This window comes from Ambystoma mexicanum, chromosome 6p (assembly GCF_040938575.1).
Source record: "Ambystoma mexicanum isolate Mex_15411 chromosome 6p, UKY_AmexF1_1, whole genome shotgun sequence".
In the NCBI taxonomy this organism is placed as follows: domain Eukaryota; kingdom Metazoa; phylum Chordata; class Amphibia; order Caudata; family Ambystomatidae; genus Ambystoma; species Ambystoma mexicanum.
In genome coordinates, this window is record NC_090935.1 from 1,422,252,217 (window position 1) to 1,422,270,419 (window position 18,203).

At 46.8% G+C, this 18,203-nt stretch overlaps 1 protein-coding gene across 15 annotated transcripts in view; it reads left to right on the forward strand.

The window, feature by feature from the left end:
- Window positions 1-18,203, forward strand: part of SEC31A (SEC31 homolog A, COPII coat complex component) — a 998,112-nt gene that overhangs the window by 611,903 nt on the left and 368,006 nt on the right. For all 15 annotated transcript variants that reach the window (XM_069626136.1, XM_069626132.1, XM_069626133.1 and 12 more), the window contains one exon: window positions 6,287-6,465. In XM_069626136.1, coding sequence (XP_069482237.1) covers window positions 6,287-6,465 — 179 coding nt within the window. The remainder of the gene's footprint in view (window positions 1-6,286; window positions 6,466-18,203) is intronic.

An 18,203-nucleotide genomic window follows, 5' to 3' on the forward strand; every position in this document is an offset into this window, starting at 1 on the left:
CATTAAAGCTGATAGGCACCAAGAGCGGCATGGCAGCCCAAAGGGGAGCAGTAATGGTTGTTCTCCCTGCCAGGACTAGATGCAAGATATTGCTAACTGGCACAGTTATGACGCAGTTCACCTAGATGAGAGGTGGCTAAGCTACAGTCTGCCTAGTTGTAGTGGGGCTAACAGTGTGTCTGTATGCAAGCTTTAGGGTGAAGTAGGAGTAATAAGTGAGGTGGGGCAGTTTTGTTGAAGGAAAAAGGTTAAACAGGTTCTCAGTTTAGGCGAGGACACTTAAATCTTCCAATGAGATCAAGACCTGCCTTTCCCAGCAATAACAGGCTCAACTAGTTACAACCTAGGAGGGACATAAATATCAAAGTCAATGGACCAGAAGACTCTGCAGGGAGCCAGGACAGCCAAAGTTAATTGGAGCACAGTCTATGGAGCTGAGGCACTTCTTAGATAAAGTCTTGCACAAAGTTGGAGAGTTTGTAAAAATCACTTGTAGGCTCACAAGCTGTGAAGCCTGTGAAAAGCAGAGTTGAAATCAACTCGAAGGGTAAGCTCGTGTAATTCCCAACTGAGAAAAAAACAGCTAAAAAGACACTGAGTTAAGAACCCCAAGTCTAAACAGTACCTCCTGGTTAGAAGAAGAGTGGTCCAGCTGGATTCTGTCCTGTTGCAGTGATGCAGACCCTGGGTTCCTGAGTCTCAGTCATGGTGACAAGAAGGACGACTTCTGGAGGGCTCCTGCAGCGGCAATTTGGAGGTCGTCTGCAGCTACAGGCTCTTTTCGGTTCAGCGGCACTTAGCGATTTCAGGGATCTGTAAACAGCACTGTCGCGGATACCGGTGTGCCTTCCTTCACTCTGTGGGTCCTGCACTCTGGTGAGGGGACTTGAGCTTGGGTTGTCCTGCTTCTGAAGGGTCCTTGGGCATCTCCTGGAGCTTCTGGCTGAATTTCAAACATTGCACTCGACTACTGATTTCTTGACCCCTGGCACTCTGGTCTTAGAGCAGCAAAGAAGTACAGCCAAACAGGGAAGATGGTCCAGTGGAGTTTGTCTCGGGGTTAGTTGGTCCCACTAACCCAAGGGAAGAAGTCGTTCCTTCCGGAGCATCTCTGTCGCATTGAAAAAGGAGTTTCAGTACAGCAGCAGGGCTTCACCGGGCAATTCAAAGGTCCAGGAGGATGGAGCAAGTTTCGTTCACGGTTTCTTCGTCGGGTGTTTTCTTCCAGTGGTCAACTCTGCCTCTAGTCCCAAAACACTCACCTTTTAAGCAGGTTTCTCCCATTCATGCACAGCCTAGCCTGTCAATCACACAACAGGGTAAAAGGACAGCCAGCCAAACGGGACTGGTAGCATTCATGCATCCTGCCTTTCCAGACACACTGGAGCCAGAGGAGAGCTTCAGGGCTGAAGCCTACCAATGGAAAAACGAACAAAGAGCTCAAACCTGGCTCAACGCACAGAGTAAAACCCAAGAAAGACCTCACGAACAGAAAATGGTGAAAAAAGCCGACCAGGACCATTTTGACAGAAATGGTCACCCATGGGTTCAGCCTGCGGTAGAAAAGCACAATGGTAGGAAAATTAAATTGCTGCCCCCAGCCTTTTACAGGAGTGAGGGTAATATAAAAAATGTTACATGAGAATGTAGGATAAACCTCTGAGCACTCCACATAGGATGGGGTGTGCTGGACCGACAAAGGGAAAAGGTAAGTCAAGGCAATTTCCCTTACTATTTTTGGGAACAGTAGTTTACACAAGAAAAGGTATTTCAAACTTCTAAGAAATCTAAAGGATTTCTCTGTGACACTGCATTGAAGGTGCTGTGCGTCACCATACAAAAAGTAGATGCCTATGGAGCTTGTCAGACTCCAAAAACAGAGGAAACGCATAATCCAAATCAGGTCAAAACACAGTGAGAAAAAGGTCACACTCACTCAAGGGTTAAAATGAAAAAGTCCTTAAGTCCAACAAAAGAGGTGTGGGTCTCGAAGGATGAAGGGACTTATCACAGAAATGTGAATTCTCCCTAACAACTTGACTCTACCTACTTTGCATATCTGTTTCAGGCACTGATCAGTTCCTATGGCTACCAGTGCATGGGCCACTCCAAAATTCCCTCTTTGTTTTATGCTGCAATCATCGCTTTACAGTGCAGTGTGCTAGGGATATTATGTAATCTTTCTCTTCGGTAACTTTATGGTTACTTGCATGTTTTGTTCAGGATGGGCTGGTGGCAGCAGAAATCTTTCTACTGTGTTTTTGACATTCTTGCTTGCAGTTTTGCATTTTAATGCATGATACCTTTTATTGTACCACATACTCTAAAATAGCTGTGGCAAGAATGGTGCCCAGTGCATTGGCCAACCAGTCATTTGGCCTTCTTCCTTCCCTCTCTGGTTTGGATATGTTTCATATCCTCAGCCTTTTACTGGTCAAAGCCTCAGCCTTCTCAGGCAGAGCAGCAGCATTGGGTTTGTATCCCACTGCACACCCTGACCAAGGTCTATAGCCGAGCAGATGTAGTAGCTCTTAAAAAAGATTTTGTTTTTGCTGCTTTCCTCGCATAGACATCTGAGACACTCATTCTTTTTGCTTTTTTTGGACTCCTGGCCTGCCGTTTTGGAGGTAATAAAGCCTTCTGCCTTGCTTCCCTGGTCTTTCTGCTCATTCTTATGGGGGGGGTAAACTGATCAGTCCATATGACTATCAGTAGTGAGAGTATGTTTATCTATGGTTTACTTGTATTTTTTACAACTGCACACATCACCCTGTGTAATGCAGTTGGGTTACTTTTTATCCTTAATGTTTTTGCAATTACTTTTTTGGTTACATTTCCAATGTGTCCAGTATGGTCTGATGGCAGCAAATATTTGTCTACTGTGTTTTATACTTTTTACCTGTGCACTGTTGCATTTACCATAATTGGAGGTGGCTTGTATGTGAGCCCCGATGTGGGGGCTGAGGGCTGTGTGCTCCCATTACACATCCTGGTGAATGTCTATTGCTGGGCAGTTTGAATGGTGCAAATCCTTAACATTTGCAGGATTTGAGGGAGCTCCCAGCAATGATCTTAGCTAAAAGGAGGGCTCCAGCAGCCATTCAACAGATCATCATTTGTGCCAATTGTTAGGAAAGATTTCTTTTTAGCCATCTTTCAATCTGTTTTCTAAAGATTCCCAAACCTTTTGCTTTTTGTTTTTGAACCGGTTCTTACTTTATACAGAGAAGTGAAGCTGAAGCGTTCAGCTTCACTTCCCTGGTCTTTTGCTCATGTGTCATGGGGAAACTCTGATCAGTCCTTCAGACTATCAGTACTGGGAAACTTAAGTTTCCTTTTCGTCTTTTTTTCACTTTCTACCTGTATAGGTAACTTTGTAACAGTGCACACAGAATCCTACAATGTAATGCAGTGGGAATACTTTTGTATCACCCTATTCTTTTACACTGGGGATTTCTGGTTACTTGTATATGTGCCTAAAGGCAAGCTGTGGCATCCATTACATTTGACTACTAAACGTGCCTATTGCCCTATATGTCTGTGCCAAGAATGTTTTCACTTGTTCCTTGGCCATATTGTTTCTTGTCCTTTTTCCTGCCTTCTCAGTTCAGAAAATTCCAAATATGGTCATGCATTCACCCGGGAAAGCTTCGGCTAGTGTATGCCGTTTGTGTGGAATCAGGAAGTGGGTGGGACCATATAGTCCCATTTCACAACCATGGTGCCAGAGTTTGTGTAGTGCATGCATAAGTGAAACCCAAAGTGGTCCCTGATTGGACCACTGCTGGCTTTTTGTTTTGTTACAGATCCTTACTATTATGGTCTTGCTTCCAGCCAGGATTCGGGATGAGAAGAGGACTCCTGCAGCCATTTCTTCAGTGTTTAAGCCAAGTATCCAGTGTAGAAGAGCAGACTGAAGATAAGTGGACGACTCCTGAAGAGGGCTGGTGACCCTTCCTGCATTTGGCCTGGTGGAGCTCTGCTGTACGAACTAATTTGAGAAGGCCTTCTGTGGTCTTTCGACCCGGTGGCTGGTAGGATCAACAAGTCGCAACGCCTTCTGAATCGTCCCTGGACCACCCGGTGGACTGACCATCTCTCCAGTGGGCTAACTCGACAGAAGCATCGCCGTTCCACGTTTTCGTCCAGAACATCGGTGATCACCAGCTCGTGCTTCAATTCGCCTTCCTGATAAATTTCAGATTTCCATCATAAAGGGATCCTGTCCTAGAAGGTTTTCATAGACCACGACTGGAGAAATGCCTACTGTCGCCCGTGTGCAGGGACTATTACTGGAACATGCTTTCCTTCGTCTGATAGTGTCCTGTAGAGGCCTGCATCGGTGGCTCGGAAAGGGTTGTTATCAGCTCCTGGACCTAACCGGAATCCGCATTGCTCCTGGCCTTCTTCTACTGGATCCAACAGCGGGAGAACCCAGCGACGCCCGGTCGACCTGTTCTGAATCTAAGATGAGGGTGAGTACTCACAGTACAAACAGCTGCACTTGTGTCCCCTATAACAAACTTTAGCATAAACTTTGCTTTATTCCATTCCATCACTTTTTAAACATTTGTTCTGAAAGCTGTTCTAAAGTATACGAAAATACTATGCTCCTACATCCTGATCTCAACAAGGCCCACGTCGGTGCTTCGACCCCTGGATCGGTGGCAAAAACCAGTCTCGACCTCTCCACTGTTCAAGGATGCCTTCAGAAGTGTCCCTGGACCAAACGGTGGAGTAAATGGCTCTCTCCTGGGCTACCTTGCTGCAGCTGTCCCAGTTCTGAGGGCCTCTTTGGATTATCTTCAGCTTGTACCAAAAGACAACTGCTCCTATATTTTCAGCCTTCTTGCATCAACAGAAGCTGTGCAGGGCCTGCACCTTTGTTCATCCATTGAATAGCGCCCATCGCTGCCTGACCATGGTTACTCCCTATGCAATCTGCCTTCTTCGCTCCCTGGAGGTGTCCAGATGTCGCCTGCTCCTCAGAAGTTTTCATCTTTTCCTCGCAAGCGTGTCCAGCTGAAGGATGCCTTGAACTGGGACCCAAGCACGCAACCTACCTACACTAAATCCAGACACCAAAAAGGACCTCTGTACCCATGACCTTTGGGCCTCCCTTTACTGGACCAAGCACAGATGGGTCCTCAAAGGAATCCAAAACCTCTGAAGTGGTCCCTGGAGAAATCCATTTCAGCAGGGTAAGTCAACATAATTGTTCCTTTCCCCTCCTGTCCTCCATAGGGTTACATGGGCATAAAGTCATGGCCCTATCACACTCTTTGGTTGGTGGTGACCGCGACAAGGTTCCCTTCCTAGTTCTATCCGAGTGTAGTGGGATTGAGCAAGTTACTTACTTGAATTTTACTTAACTTATTGAACTTTTAATTTTAACCGCTGTAATCATCCAATCACATAGTAAACCTTCCTGAAAAGTGTAACTTTGGAACTGAATACTCTAAGGCCCCAAACCATCTTGGGGCTGAATTTACTAAGTGTTGGAACATGGTTATTTTAGTGTTTCTACGGAACCTTATGCATCCAAGTACTTAACTGTTTTACACTGGTTATTGTATGAAATACTTTCTATCTTCTTCGAAGGGTGAATGAGTATATCTGTTTTATAGTAAGTGTGTGACAATATTTGCCTATAAGTTTCATTTGCGTAGTGTGCATTTTAAAGGCTGAATAAATCATTGAATTTGTGTTATCTGTCTAACAGGAATTATTGGTTGTGTTCTGTGTTGACTCCTTGCAGCCCTAGACCACACTCTCACTCTTCCTGAGTCTGCGCCTTGCGACTCTGCTACCTACCTTGATTGAGTTAGGCTAGATTTCAGTGTCTTCCCTGTTCACCATAATAGGTATGCCTCCCATTCTCAAAATCCACTTTAACATTCATTTGTACAAACTTGTTAATGAGGTTAATTGAAAAGGGAAGGCTGTTTTGGTCAAATATCAATAATGGCATTGGTAGCATCTGTAGATGAGGTATAGTTTATCTCAGGATGAAATGTCCATCTAGTCTTAACATTGTCTGACCACCTCCCTGACCGGTAGAAGAATGTACTCCATTAAGGCCAAGTTAGCCACAGCCTCTAACCATTGTTAACCTACAGTATAAATTAAATGTCACTGACATTCAATTAACAATCAAGGCGCTCTGCCAGATCCTTTTTTCAAAATGTTCTCACCTTTTTGTATTGGCTGATCACTCCAATGCTGTAATCGCCTACATTTCAAGCTTGAACAATTAATCTATGCTTCTTCTTTTGGTCTACACCAGATGTTGATGGCTTGATTACCCAAGCTTTGCTGACTGGGAATTTTGATAGTGCTGTGGATCTTTGTCTACATGACAACCGGATGGCTGATGCCATCATACTTGCTATCGCTGGGGGGCAAGATTTGCTGTCACGAACACAGAAGAAGTACTTCAGTAAGACGCAGAGCAAAATTACCAGGGTATGTGACTAAAATGTGCAACTCTAAATGAATTTTTAAGAATGATGCAAAGGAGGTGTCTGTTTACATTCTTGGATGTGGTACATCAAACTGTTTTGAATGGAGACTTGCATTGTTAATTTAGCTGGCTGCGGATTCGTTAAGCTCAAGAGTTAATATTCCTTCTGTTGGTCAGCATATGAGCTATTCTACTTTGCTAATTCATAAGACAATTAAAAATGCATATTTCCAACTTTTGATATTCTCAGTTTATTAAGCAAAATGTTCTATCCACCAATACCCGGACTCTTTAAGAACTATTCTATTCTTCACTTTAAACATTGGTAGCAACTGCAAGTACTACTACTGAAGTAGGCTCTCATAGTTTTCTCACTTTAAAAAATATCCTTTTGTTTGACCAGGGAAAATACCGCTTTTTCTTTCTGCTGTGTTTGATGACCATCTGTTGTCTCTATTCTTTGAATGCACTGTTTCCCATTTAATGTCTAATTTGACTCATAGGGAGACTTTCCTAAGCCCCTTGTATAGGGTTAAGAAAGACTTTCCCACACCTAATATTCATGGTTTTTCCTTGGGAGTGTGATGCAGCAGTCTAGAATTTCAGGAAAGGAGTTGGGTAGCAAAACTAAACAATGCAATATACAGTGACCAATAGTAAGGCATTGTCCACCTGTTAGTAGAATGTTCTAGAAACTGCTGTCTCTTTTTGGTATGGAATCTTTAGGATAATGACTTTTCGCAGATGCGACTAAGTATTAAAGATTCAGTCTTTCATTCAAAATGCAAAGTCATGGATTTGATTTCTAATTCATATGGAGTACCTCCTCCTATCATTCTTTTGTTTCTGGTACAATCCCAAACAACGTTTAGGGACGGATCAGGTACAACTCACTGCAGTGGCTGTTTCACCTTATTTGTTCACAGCATTTTTTCTGATTGCTTGTGAATCTGCTTACAATCGCATGCTGCGCATATAGTCTGATATCTAGTGGTAATCGCAGAGTATTGAATCTTGTCTTTTGAGGATTGAAAGGGGACGTCGACATGGGCGTGACTGTAACACTATCCCTAACATGACATGTACCCAAAATCCCTCACACGTCGAGGTCCCTCAGATTGTTTCTTTCCGCCCAGCTAGATAGTTGCCTTATGCGGAGCTCATAAAAATTGCAAATTAATAACTTTCTAAACGGCCTCCGGTTGTTTATATATTTGTCCCCTCCATCGACGACTACTTATCTACCACCCCCGAAGACCATGGAAAATGTCTCCATACTTTGACAGCTGGCGCTCCGGTCGACGTGGCGACTGCGTGGCCTTGGGCCTCTGGCCAGGCCTACACAGTAGGGAGTGTGAGATCCGGAGCGCTCTTTCTTTTCAAGAATGTATTTCCTTCCCCGCTCTTTTCCCTTCTGGTTTTGCTGTCGCTATAAACCTGAGCTATAGATGGGACACCTTTTTAAATGTTGCCCTTCTTGTAAAGGCAAATACCCCTGGAAGGATACGCACCAGTGGTGCAATAAGTGGCTCCCTCGATATCCCCACGAGGCGACCTGCCGGTCTTGCCAGCTCTTGCGTCCTAAAATGATAAAAGAACAGCGAGTTAAACGGTCGGTGGCCTACGCCATGCTGCAGGTAGAGGGTAGCTCCCCGCCGCTGCAGGTGCCGAGAGTGACTAGGAATTGAGCGACAGCCGTGGCTCAGACACAGATGCCATCGACCTGTCTTCGGAGTGACTATGCTCCGAGTAATCTGTCCCCGGCAGGCAGGCCACCGGTTCTGCTATGGGGGATTTTCACAAAGGTAAACGCACAACCCCCGAATCGTCTCGACTGACTCGTCGGGACGGTCAATGACTTCAACGGGTACACAGATTTCTTCGACAGAACCCACCGATCCACAGGGTCGGAACCCTCCCCGCAACCGCCTATGTGGCACTCCACTGACCAGGGCGTCTGCTTCAAAATTCATAAGAGCGTTGAGACGCCTCTTAAGAGCACGCCAACGCAGAAAGTTCCGGCAACGTTGAAAACTATGGCGAAGCTGCTCGAACAGTCGGAATCCCTCCCAGATACACAGACCATCCGCGAGAGTCTCGCGAACATATTTTTGGTGGCTAATTGGCCCACGGACAGGTTGAGGGACACGTCCACACGCTGAGAAAGGCAGGAAGACTATTCCCCTCTGGCTCATCCTTATGGACCAGAGATAGGTTTGAGGGGTGTATGAATAGACTTTCAAAATTCGTGGACTTTTCAGAAAGTTTTTCCACGCCTAAAAGGCCTAGTGAGGAGGACCTATACCCTACTGCATCTAAATTTTGAAGGACCTCCTAACCTCTTCATGAAGAGGTATTTCACCTGACTGAACCAGATGAGGTACATCAGGACTCTTATGCACAGGAAGATGAGCCCTTTGAGGACCCTATTGACCAGGCCCGGGTTAGGGGGGGGTGGGGGGGGGGGGAGTGAGCAGCCAGTGGATAATGCACCATGGCTGTCACCAATCAATACCCCTGATCCAATCACATTGTGCATGGATCCTCCCGCATCTCCTCCTACGAGACGAGCATCTCCCATAGATGACCAGATGGCATTTAATGCTATTCTGAAGAAGGCTGCAGAGCATTTTCAGATTGCCACGCAAGAAGCGGTGCAAGACACTGGGCCTCATTACGAGGTGGGCGGAATGGGTTTAACGGCGCCGGTAGTGGTGCCAGTAAACCCATTCCGCCCTATTACGAGGGTCCATTGTGGGACCCGCTCTGAATGTCTGGTCAGACCAGGGAGCTAATAACTGGCCTGTTATTAACGGGCCCGTTATTAGCTCCCTCCCCATTTTGGGGGCTCAAATGGGAATGGGTTTTTTGAATGAGGAATTACCGGGTCCTCCAAGGTTGGAATGGCCCGGTAATTCCTCATTCAAGGAACCCGGACCAGAGTTTGGAGGCCCTTATTAAGGGCATGGCTGCCTCCAAACTTGTATGAGGCCGACTGACTTTGTGGAGGATATTCTGAAGGAGAAACCGCCTGCAAACTAGGCTATACCTTAACTGAACTCCATTAAACGCCGTATCGCCTCTTCTTTGCTGACAACATCGCAAACAAGAACGGTGAACCCATGGGTCGAAACTTTTTCGCCCCTCACCTACAGACCCTCTCTAGATTCGGGGACATGCCACACCAGATTCCCTAGTGGTGACGACGACAAGGAGAAGAGCGGGGTACCCTTGTCCACGGGCGAAGCCCCACCGGACAAGGACTGCAAGAAGTTGTATGCCCTGGGGGAGCGTGTCACAACTGCAGCAGCCTATTACACTAGAATTGCCAAGAATACTACGTTGTTGGCCAGCTACGGCAACATTCAGTGGAATCTGCTCCAGGACGGTCTGGAAGATGTCTCTGAGCCAACACGGTCATGCCTGCTGGCGATTGTGTCAGAGGGAAGGCGGGTGAATCATAATATTCTTAAGAATACCCCAGATGCTGCACAGGCAGCAGGGAGAACTCTGGCCCAAGGTACCCCATTGAAGACAAATTTGGGATTCAATAATCCCAAATAAAAAATGTGGGATTCAATCCAGAAACTCTGGCTTCCCTCATTAACAAACCGGTGGAGGAATCTAACCTGTTTGGCAAAGCAGTATATGAGGCACTAGAAACTGTGAAAAAGGAACACAAAACTTTGAAGTCATTAAACCAGGTAACTCAAAGGCCCTTTCAGCAGCAAGGTGGAAGCTCTCGCCACTCCTTTAGTGGACAGTCTTTTTCACGTTCCCCACACAATCAATACAGAACGGGAAACACATGGCCCTCAGGACAGGCGTCAGCTGCCTAAAACCAATATCAATTTAGAGAACAGTGCCGAGGCAAAGGAAGGGGCAGAAGCACCACCCCTAGAGGCTGCCCGGCCTCCAATCAAAACTTGCCGATCCGGGTCTCCTCCCATACCTCCCCGGGCGGGGGACGGATAACCTCATTCTTCTATGCATGGGAGGGGATTACCTCATACCAGTCGGTGCTCAAGACCGTCACCCACGGTTACTGTATCGAGTTCAGCTGACCACCTCGATACCGACCACCAAGGTCCAGGCGTATATCACCAGAACATCTGAAGATCCTACTGCAAGAGGTCAAGATCCTGCAGGAAAAGGGAGCAATCAAAGTCGTCCCTGCTCTACAGGTAAACAGGGGTATCTATTCAGTGTACTTCTTTGTACCCAAAAAGGGACTCGCCATGCGCCCTGTGCTAGACTTGCGTCCAGCAAACAAATTTGTCAAGCCACAAAAGTTTCGAATGATTACATTGCAAGAGGTAATCCCTCTACTAACACAGGGGGATTACATGGCAACATTGTACATGAAAGATCCCTACTTTCATATTTTAATGTTGCCAACGCACAGAAAATACCTGAGGTTCATGATAGAGGACTAGCGCTATCTGTTCAAGGTTCTTCCCTTCGGAATCGCCTCAGCCCCAAGGGTATTTACAAAGGTGCTGGCAGCAGCGGCGGCTCACCTATGCAGGAAATCTATCCCAGTTTATCCTTACCTCGATGACTGGCTCATAACGGGGGATTCGTACGGAGCATGCCTTTCGAACACCCAAAAGACGATGGATCTACTCTCAGTCTGGGATTCTCAATGAACAAGAAGTCCAACTTAGACCCCAGCCAAGTCAAACAATTTCAGGGGGCTCTGATTCGGACAGACGGCCTTGTCTTCCCCTCCAACGAAAGAGTTCAGAACATGCTGTTTAAGAACCCTCAATATGTGGCCAGTCGCGAGGTGACAGGCCATGCGACTGTTGGGAATGATGGCCTCCTGCATTTATTTAGTCCTGCACGCAAGTTTGCGCATGTGCCCCATGCAAGAGGGGCTCAACAGCCAATGGTGTCAGGCCAGCGGACAATGGGACGATCAAGTGGTTGTCTCAGCAGCCCTCGTTCTCTCTCTGCAGCGGTGGTCGAGGGAAAACCTCTTGAAGGGGAAGACCTTCACCACCCCGCAGTAGAAGCCCCTCTCGCTACAGACTCATCTCTCACGGGGTGGGGGGGGCTCACCTCCTTCAACAGTCTCGAGGGTGGACCTGTGGCACGACTTTCAGCAACTTTTTGGTTCACTCTGCGGTTTTGGCACCTTTTCTGCAGCACCAACAAAGGACACGGATCGCCCGGTCAATCTTTACTTCCTGCAGTCCCAGGGTGTCTGGGCAAGTTGGATTGGATCTCTGGAGGGTCCTTATGGGTTCAGCAAAGAGTTGGACAGATTCAGCCTTTCCACGACGGTGCACTCGAAATGGGCAGCAGGTCTCCTAGTATTGGGGTTCTGCTGCGCTGGAAGCTCCTAGGACCTCGGGAGAGGGCTCATTTCAAAGTTCATCTTGGGACTGGTTGTTCCCACAGCCAAAGTGAAGGAGTCCTCTTCGGAGCTCCTTCCGCATAGAAAACTGGGTCAGGACAGCAGTGGGTCGGTTCAGTGTTGCATAGTGTCTGCAGGTGTCACTGGTCATAGTCTTCTTAGGTTACTCCGGTTTCCTGTGGTCTACTTTTTTCACTCCTAAAGCCTCACCTTTTATACAGTTCCAGCACACACTCCTCTGCAATCGCTATCGCATTTTACAGAACGGGACGTTTGGCTCTCCAATCAGGACAGCCAGACTTCCTGTGAGAGCGGGACCTATTGAGGCCTTCTGGCAGACAAAGGACAGTGGGGTTGAAAACTCCTCCCCTATTTGGTGCCTGCCCAGTCACACTGGAGCCTAGGCGGGGGATACCTACTGGTTCCCACCAAAAGCAAAACACACACACTGACCTCCCCCTCCCAGAATGGTAGAAGGGCTAACCAAGAAGAACCATGCTAGTAACGGTGAAAAACGAAGGGTGGTCCCAAGTTGGTACATGGGTGCCCCGTTCACTACCGAGGCTATAAACAGTCTGTGGTACAATAAATACACAATAGTTGGTAGAATACGTCCACTGCCACCAGCCATAACTAGGTGATTGTCTATGTGACTAAAAAGTCACAGTAGCAGAGAGAAGGGGGATACAAGGTATCCCTTTGGCTTCCACTGAAGGTGGTGTGTGCGCCAATCTCTTGGACTATCCTTAGTAACTGTAGTTACTTGAGGATACAGAAAAAGAATCTTGAATGAGGACCCTAAGCGTCCCCAGAGACACTGCCCATTGTTAGGGAGAATTCTCATTTCTGTGCTAATTCCCTTCAGCCTTAGAGACCCCCTCCCCCCAGCTTTTTTGCTGGATTTTAGGACTTTTTAATTTTAACCCTAGAGTGAGTGAACCCTTTTTCTCACTCTCTCGTGTGTTTTGTCCTGATTTGGATTAGGCGTTTCCTTTGTTTATAGCGTCTGACAAACTCCATCAGCATCTACTTTTTGTATGGTGACACACAGCACCTTCAGTGCAGTGTCGCAGAGAAATACTTTCGGTTTTTCATAAGGTTTGAATACCTTTTCTTGTGTGAACTACTGTTCCCAAGAATAGTATTTTGAAATTGACTTTACTTACCTTTTCTCTTTGTGGATCCAGCACACACCATCTTATGTGGAGTGTTGGGGGGGGGGGGGGGGGGTTACTTAGTAGCACCTTTTGTTACTTACCCATTTAACATTTTTTTGTTACCCTCACTAATTTAAATGGCAGTTTAATTTCCCTACCATTGTGCTTTTCTACTGCAGGCTGAATCCTCCACTGCAGAATAGCACCCATGGGTAACCATTTTGTCAAAATGGCCCCGGTTTTCTTTTTTCACCATTTTCTATTTGTGAGGACTTTCTTGGGTTTTACTCTGCGTGCCAAGCCAGGTTTGAGCCCTTTGTTAATTTTGCCTTTGGCAGGCTTTAGTACTGAAACCCACCTCTGGCTCCAGTGTGTCTGGAAGGGCAGGAAGTGAGGAAGGTTCCCGAAACGACACTGTCCTTTGTCTCTAGGAATGCCTGAATGCACCCAGTCCAGATTGGCTGGCTGTCTTTTCAGGACAGCCACCCTGCTGTTCGAGTGACAGCTAGGCTTTGCATGAAGGGGAGAAACCTGCTTAAAAGGCAAGGGTTTTTGGACTGAAGAGTCTACCACCGAGAAGAACAACCCGATTAAGAAACCGTGAACAAAACTATCTACTTTGTGCAAGACTTTGCTATCTAAGTGCCTCAGCTCCATAATCTGTGGTCCAATTGACTTTGGCTGTGCTGGCTCCCTACAGTTTTTTCTAGTCCATTTGACTTTGATGCTGACTGTTCCTCAGAGGTGATGACTTTGTTTTTAACTATTATTGCTGGGGAAGGCTTTTATCTAGACTTAATAGGAAGATTTAAGTGCTCACATGCTCTGAGAACCTGTTTAACCTTTTTCCTTCGCTTAAGCTTTCCTTTTTACCAACCTCAGAATCTACCAAGTGTACTAGTGATATAGAAATGCCATTACTGTCCTAGTTAGTGAAGTCACATCAGGGTGTAGGAAGTGTGTAAAAGGCATCTCTAAAGAGTATCCACCAGCTTGTGTTGATTCTGGAAAAGTATTTTAAAGTATATTTACATTGTTACAAGGAATTGCATTTTTAAAGAATATTTAAAAATTGATAAATACAACTATTTATAACTGAAACGTTGAGTGTAAGTGTTACTTGGCTGCTTGTATTTACGGATTTCATTTGTACAGCTCTGCAGCTCACATTTACCCCTCTTGAGATGGGCCTGGCTGCTCACACTACCAACTTGTGTAGTACAAACCTGTACCAAAAGGTGGGTTACCTAATACCAAGCAGATAAGTGTTGTGTAGTCTCACACAGTGTGACTGCACCAATTCTTACCTAACACTATCCCTGTGGTTTGTAGATCCCTGCATCTTAGTATCAGTCTGTACTACTACTGGAACATTAACAAAGTGGCAGAGCAGTCAGGCTTATCTTAAGAGGAAGATGTGAGCTGTAGTTAAGTACACCGAACCCAATTAGTAAAGCACACCAAAGAAACATTTACACTTAAATCTATATTAAAATATATATTCGTTATATGTACACCCAAATCGCTTAATATACTTCATACGTTTACAAATGAAAACTTCGGAATACTTTCAGATACTTTTCATAGGACACTTCTTAGTTCATAAATGTTCGCGGTTACATTTGTAGCGACATTAGAAAGTGGAAAGACAATGCTATTGTATTATCGGTAACTACGCGTACTTGTGGTTCTTAACAGATACAGTAAGACATTTATTCTGCATACACATATAGGAAAGTGACTTTAGGGAAGAAAAATGGTTAGTGTAATACTAGCAAGGTTCAAGGTTCCAGGTGTTTTCTTCGCACAGCAATTTTAAGTCCAAAAAAGCAACTCTACCTAAAGACAGTTCGGTGAGGGCTCAAAGTTTTGAAAAGCAGCAGAATGCGAAGAGTTCCTGTGGATTCCTTCAAGCCTCTAGTATTTCAGGATGCAGCAAGTTATCAACTAACGATGGAGTCCCTGTTAAGGACTTGATAAAGGGACACACGCAGCAGCTTGGGTGCGAGGTAAGAGGGAGGTACCTTGGACACCTCTGGCTGCACTCCAATGCTCTGGAGCGACTTCACGGATCAAGGTAAACCACACCTTTTTCCCCACAGTATGTTAGGTTTGAAGAAGAGGTTGTGGCTGAATTCGCTTTGATGTGGCTGTGCTGGACCCGTCCTCTGGATTCCTTGGTCTTATGACTGAAGGCAGGACAATGGACGGGGATCTCTCAGCAGCAGTCTCAAGGGAGGATCTCTAGCACGGTTTTCATCAACTTCTTGGGTCACTCAGTGGATTTGGTGCCTTTACTGCAGCGATTCACCCAGTCAATCTTCTTCGCTTCTTACAGTCCCACACTCTGCTGAGGGGGTCTGGGCGAGTTGGATTGCATCTCTGGAGTGTCCTTGAGTGCTCAGAAAAGATTTGTATGAGTTCGGCCTTTTCTCGACGCTGCACTCTGAATGAGCAGCTGGTCTCCCGGTAGAGTTTCTCGTCTATGGAAACTCATAGGACCTCGGGAGATGGCTCAAAAAACAGGTTTTTATTGGAACTAGTTGTTCCGACCAGTCAAAGGGAAGGAGTCGTCCTTGTTGGGGTCAGGACAGCAGGGGTTGCTTCAGTGTTAGAGGGGCTACCAGCATCTATGGTCCTCTTTGGTTACTTCAGCTTCCAGTTGCCGACTTGCTTTACACTCCTGAAGCCTCACCTGTTATGCAGTTCCAGCACTCACTCCTCTGCAATCTTCCTCAGCAGTTTACAGAAAGAGGTGTTTGGCTGTCAGATCAGTGGCATTGGTCCCATTAATTCACTGTGGCAGACAAAGGACATGGGGGTGGAAAACTCCTCCCCCACTGCCTGTCTGCCCAGACACTCTGGAGCCTAGGCGGGGGCTCTCAAGAGGTCCCGCCAAAGGTAAATCGCACACACACAGGTCCCCCACCCCTACCCCAAATGGTAGGACTGACAACAACCACGCTAGTAATGTTGAAAAAAGGGCGGCGCCCTGAGTTGGTACTCTAGTGTCCCTATTGTGCACCACTGAGGCTGTGGACAATAGTTGGCAGGAGACGTTCACTGCCACCAGTCGTAGCTAGGAGTTTGCGTATGACACAAAGGAGCTGCATGCTGCAATAGTACAATACAGATGCCTTTAAGTATTATGGAGGAATAATAGACACCATTGCACAGTAAAATACAAAGGAAAGAGTTCCAAAAGACACATCCCAGAAGAATAAATGAGTGGGAAAAGTCTCCACCCATTCAGGGCTAATGTAAAAGATCTAGAAGTCCAGCAAAAAGTGCTCAGGGTCTCACTAGGATAGGGCATGACGCATAAAATGATAAATCTCCCTAACAGTAAGCTGTTACCCTCATTCAGTTAAGCAATGATAAAACAGTACCAACACTTCTCCAGCATGGGGTCTGGCATGAATTTACATGCTCATGAATATTCCCGGTCGTCAGGCTGGGAATCCTTGGTAAAGAAAAAATCAGTTTGTTTTGTTTCTGAACTGTCTTTCTAGTAGTAAACAATCACTTGTCTCTGGGTCATACTGCCCTCTCCCTAAGCCCCTCCGCTGGCATCCATCCTCAGATTTTTACCGCACGTTCAAGTGTTGGGAGTCCTCGTGCTATAACTCTTGAGCTTTTACTGCATTTTGCGATTTGTCAAACAGTTTAATTTAATTTTTTCAGTCAATCGAGCCTCAAGCTCCTTTCTCCTTCCGATCAACAGGGACCCGTTTCGGAAGTAATTCCAGAAGATCTTTGAGGCCTACCCCGCGTGGACATGGCCCAGGACAAAGGAAACACGACACCCGGATCCAAGCTGTTCAGGAGCTGCCCTGGATGCGGATTGCAGAGTGTCTTCAAGGAGGACGAGCATTCTAGATGCCTCTACTGCCTTCACAAAGACAAAACGCACGTGGAGAAGGACACTGCGTTTTGCAAGAACATGTCAGAGCGGACTATGAAGGATCGGTGTATCCGCCTCACCAACTGGCTGGAAGGGAAGAGCCCAGTGGTAGGTGAGAAGAAGTCTGAGCAGTCTTCTAAGTCCTTTGAGGGCGCTCCGGTGACGAGGGCCCAACAAAAGGCAAAGTACTGCGAATCTGCGGGCACTGGGAGCGCCGATCGGTCAGGCTCCTCGGTTGCCAGGCAGGGCGCACTTTCACCGACGCCATCAATCACAAGCCAACGCTCTGGCTTGGGGGAAGAGGAAATCGGAGAACCCGGGTAAGCTTCGAGTGAGCTCCCGGTCGATACCGACGAAGACAGCCGAGGGGGAGTGAGGCGGTGACCCTCCCCCAAAGTGAAGGCCTCGAGCACGTCCAAAGTCGTGATGGCCTTGATTCACCTGGCTAAGGCCTCTATCGAGGGAGTCGTGGCGGCCCTGGCAAAGCCTGTGGGGGGCTACCCCAGTTGAGGCGACCTCGGGCCCAGAGTTTCCCTGCCACTGCGAAGGGAATCCTCTCCAACCCATCGATAATACCCCCGTGAAAACCCCAGTGGAAAAAGAGGAGGGTGTCATGATTCCTGCCCCTCATGTCCCCAGCCCTCCAAGATGTCAGGCTACAGCCAGGTCACGATCACCTACATGGCCCTCAAGGGCCTCTCCATCCCTCCAAAGACCCACTTGGAGTCGGACCTGGCGCTTGCACCAGACTCACTCGCTCCCATAGGATAACATTGGGGATTGGACTTGTAGTGCATTGATGGGGGCAAGATGGATGCCCCCACATATTTTGGTTCGCTGAACTGCATGTGCAGTCTAGTCTTTTGGGTGTGGTTAAGCCCAGAGACACCTGGGATACCGAGAGACTATTTAAGCCACGCCCAGGCTGAGAAACACGCTTTGTGTTTTCTACACCTGCAGCGTGACTCACACCGTGTTTGGATCGGTCTCCAGTAGGCCTGCATCTTTCTTCTGCGCTCAGCTCCTGCAAGAACAAGAACACTGTTAGGAACAGCCTTACCTTGCAGCGCTTATGCCCATCATTCATCGCTTCTTCTGTTCTGCGGGCATCTTCGACGGTGGCATTCCCATCCCGGCACGCCGCTTCCTAAGGAAAAGGGAAAAGAACAGAAAAAAGACATTAGTAAGCATTCAGCAAATCTTCGCTTACTTTTAAAGACTGTACAAGCTTCAAACGCTTACCTGAATCCCAGCCGCTCTGGGGCAACTCTGTCTCGAACTTCTCATCCATCTGCAAGAGGGAAAAGACACTCCAGG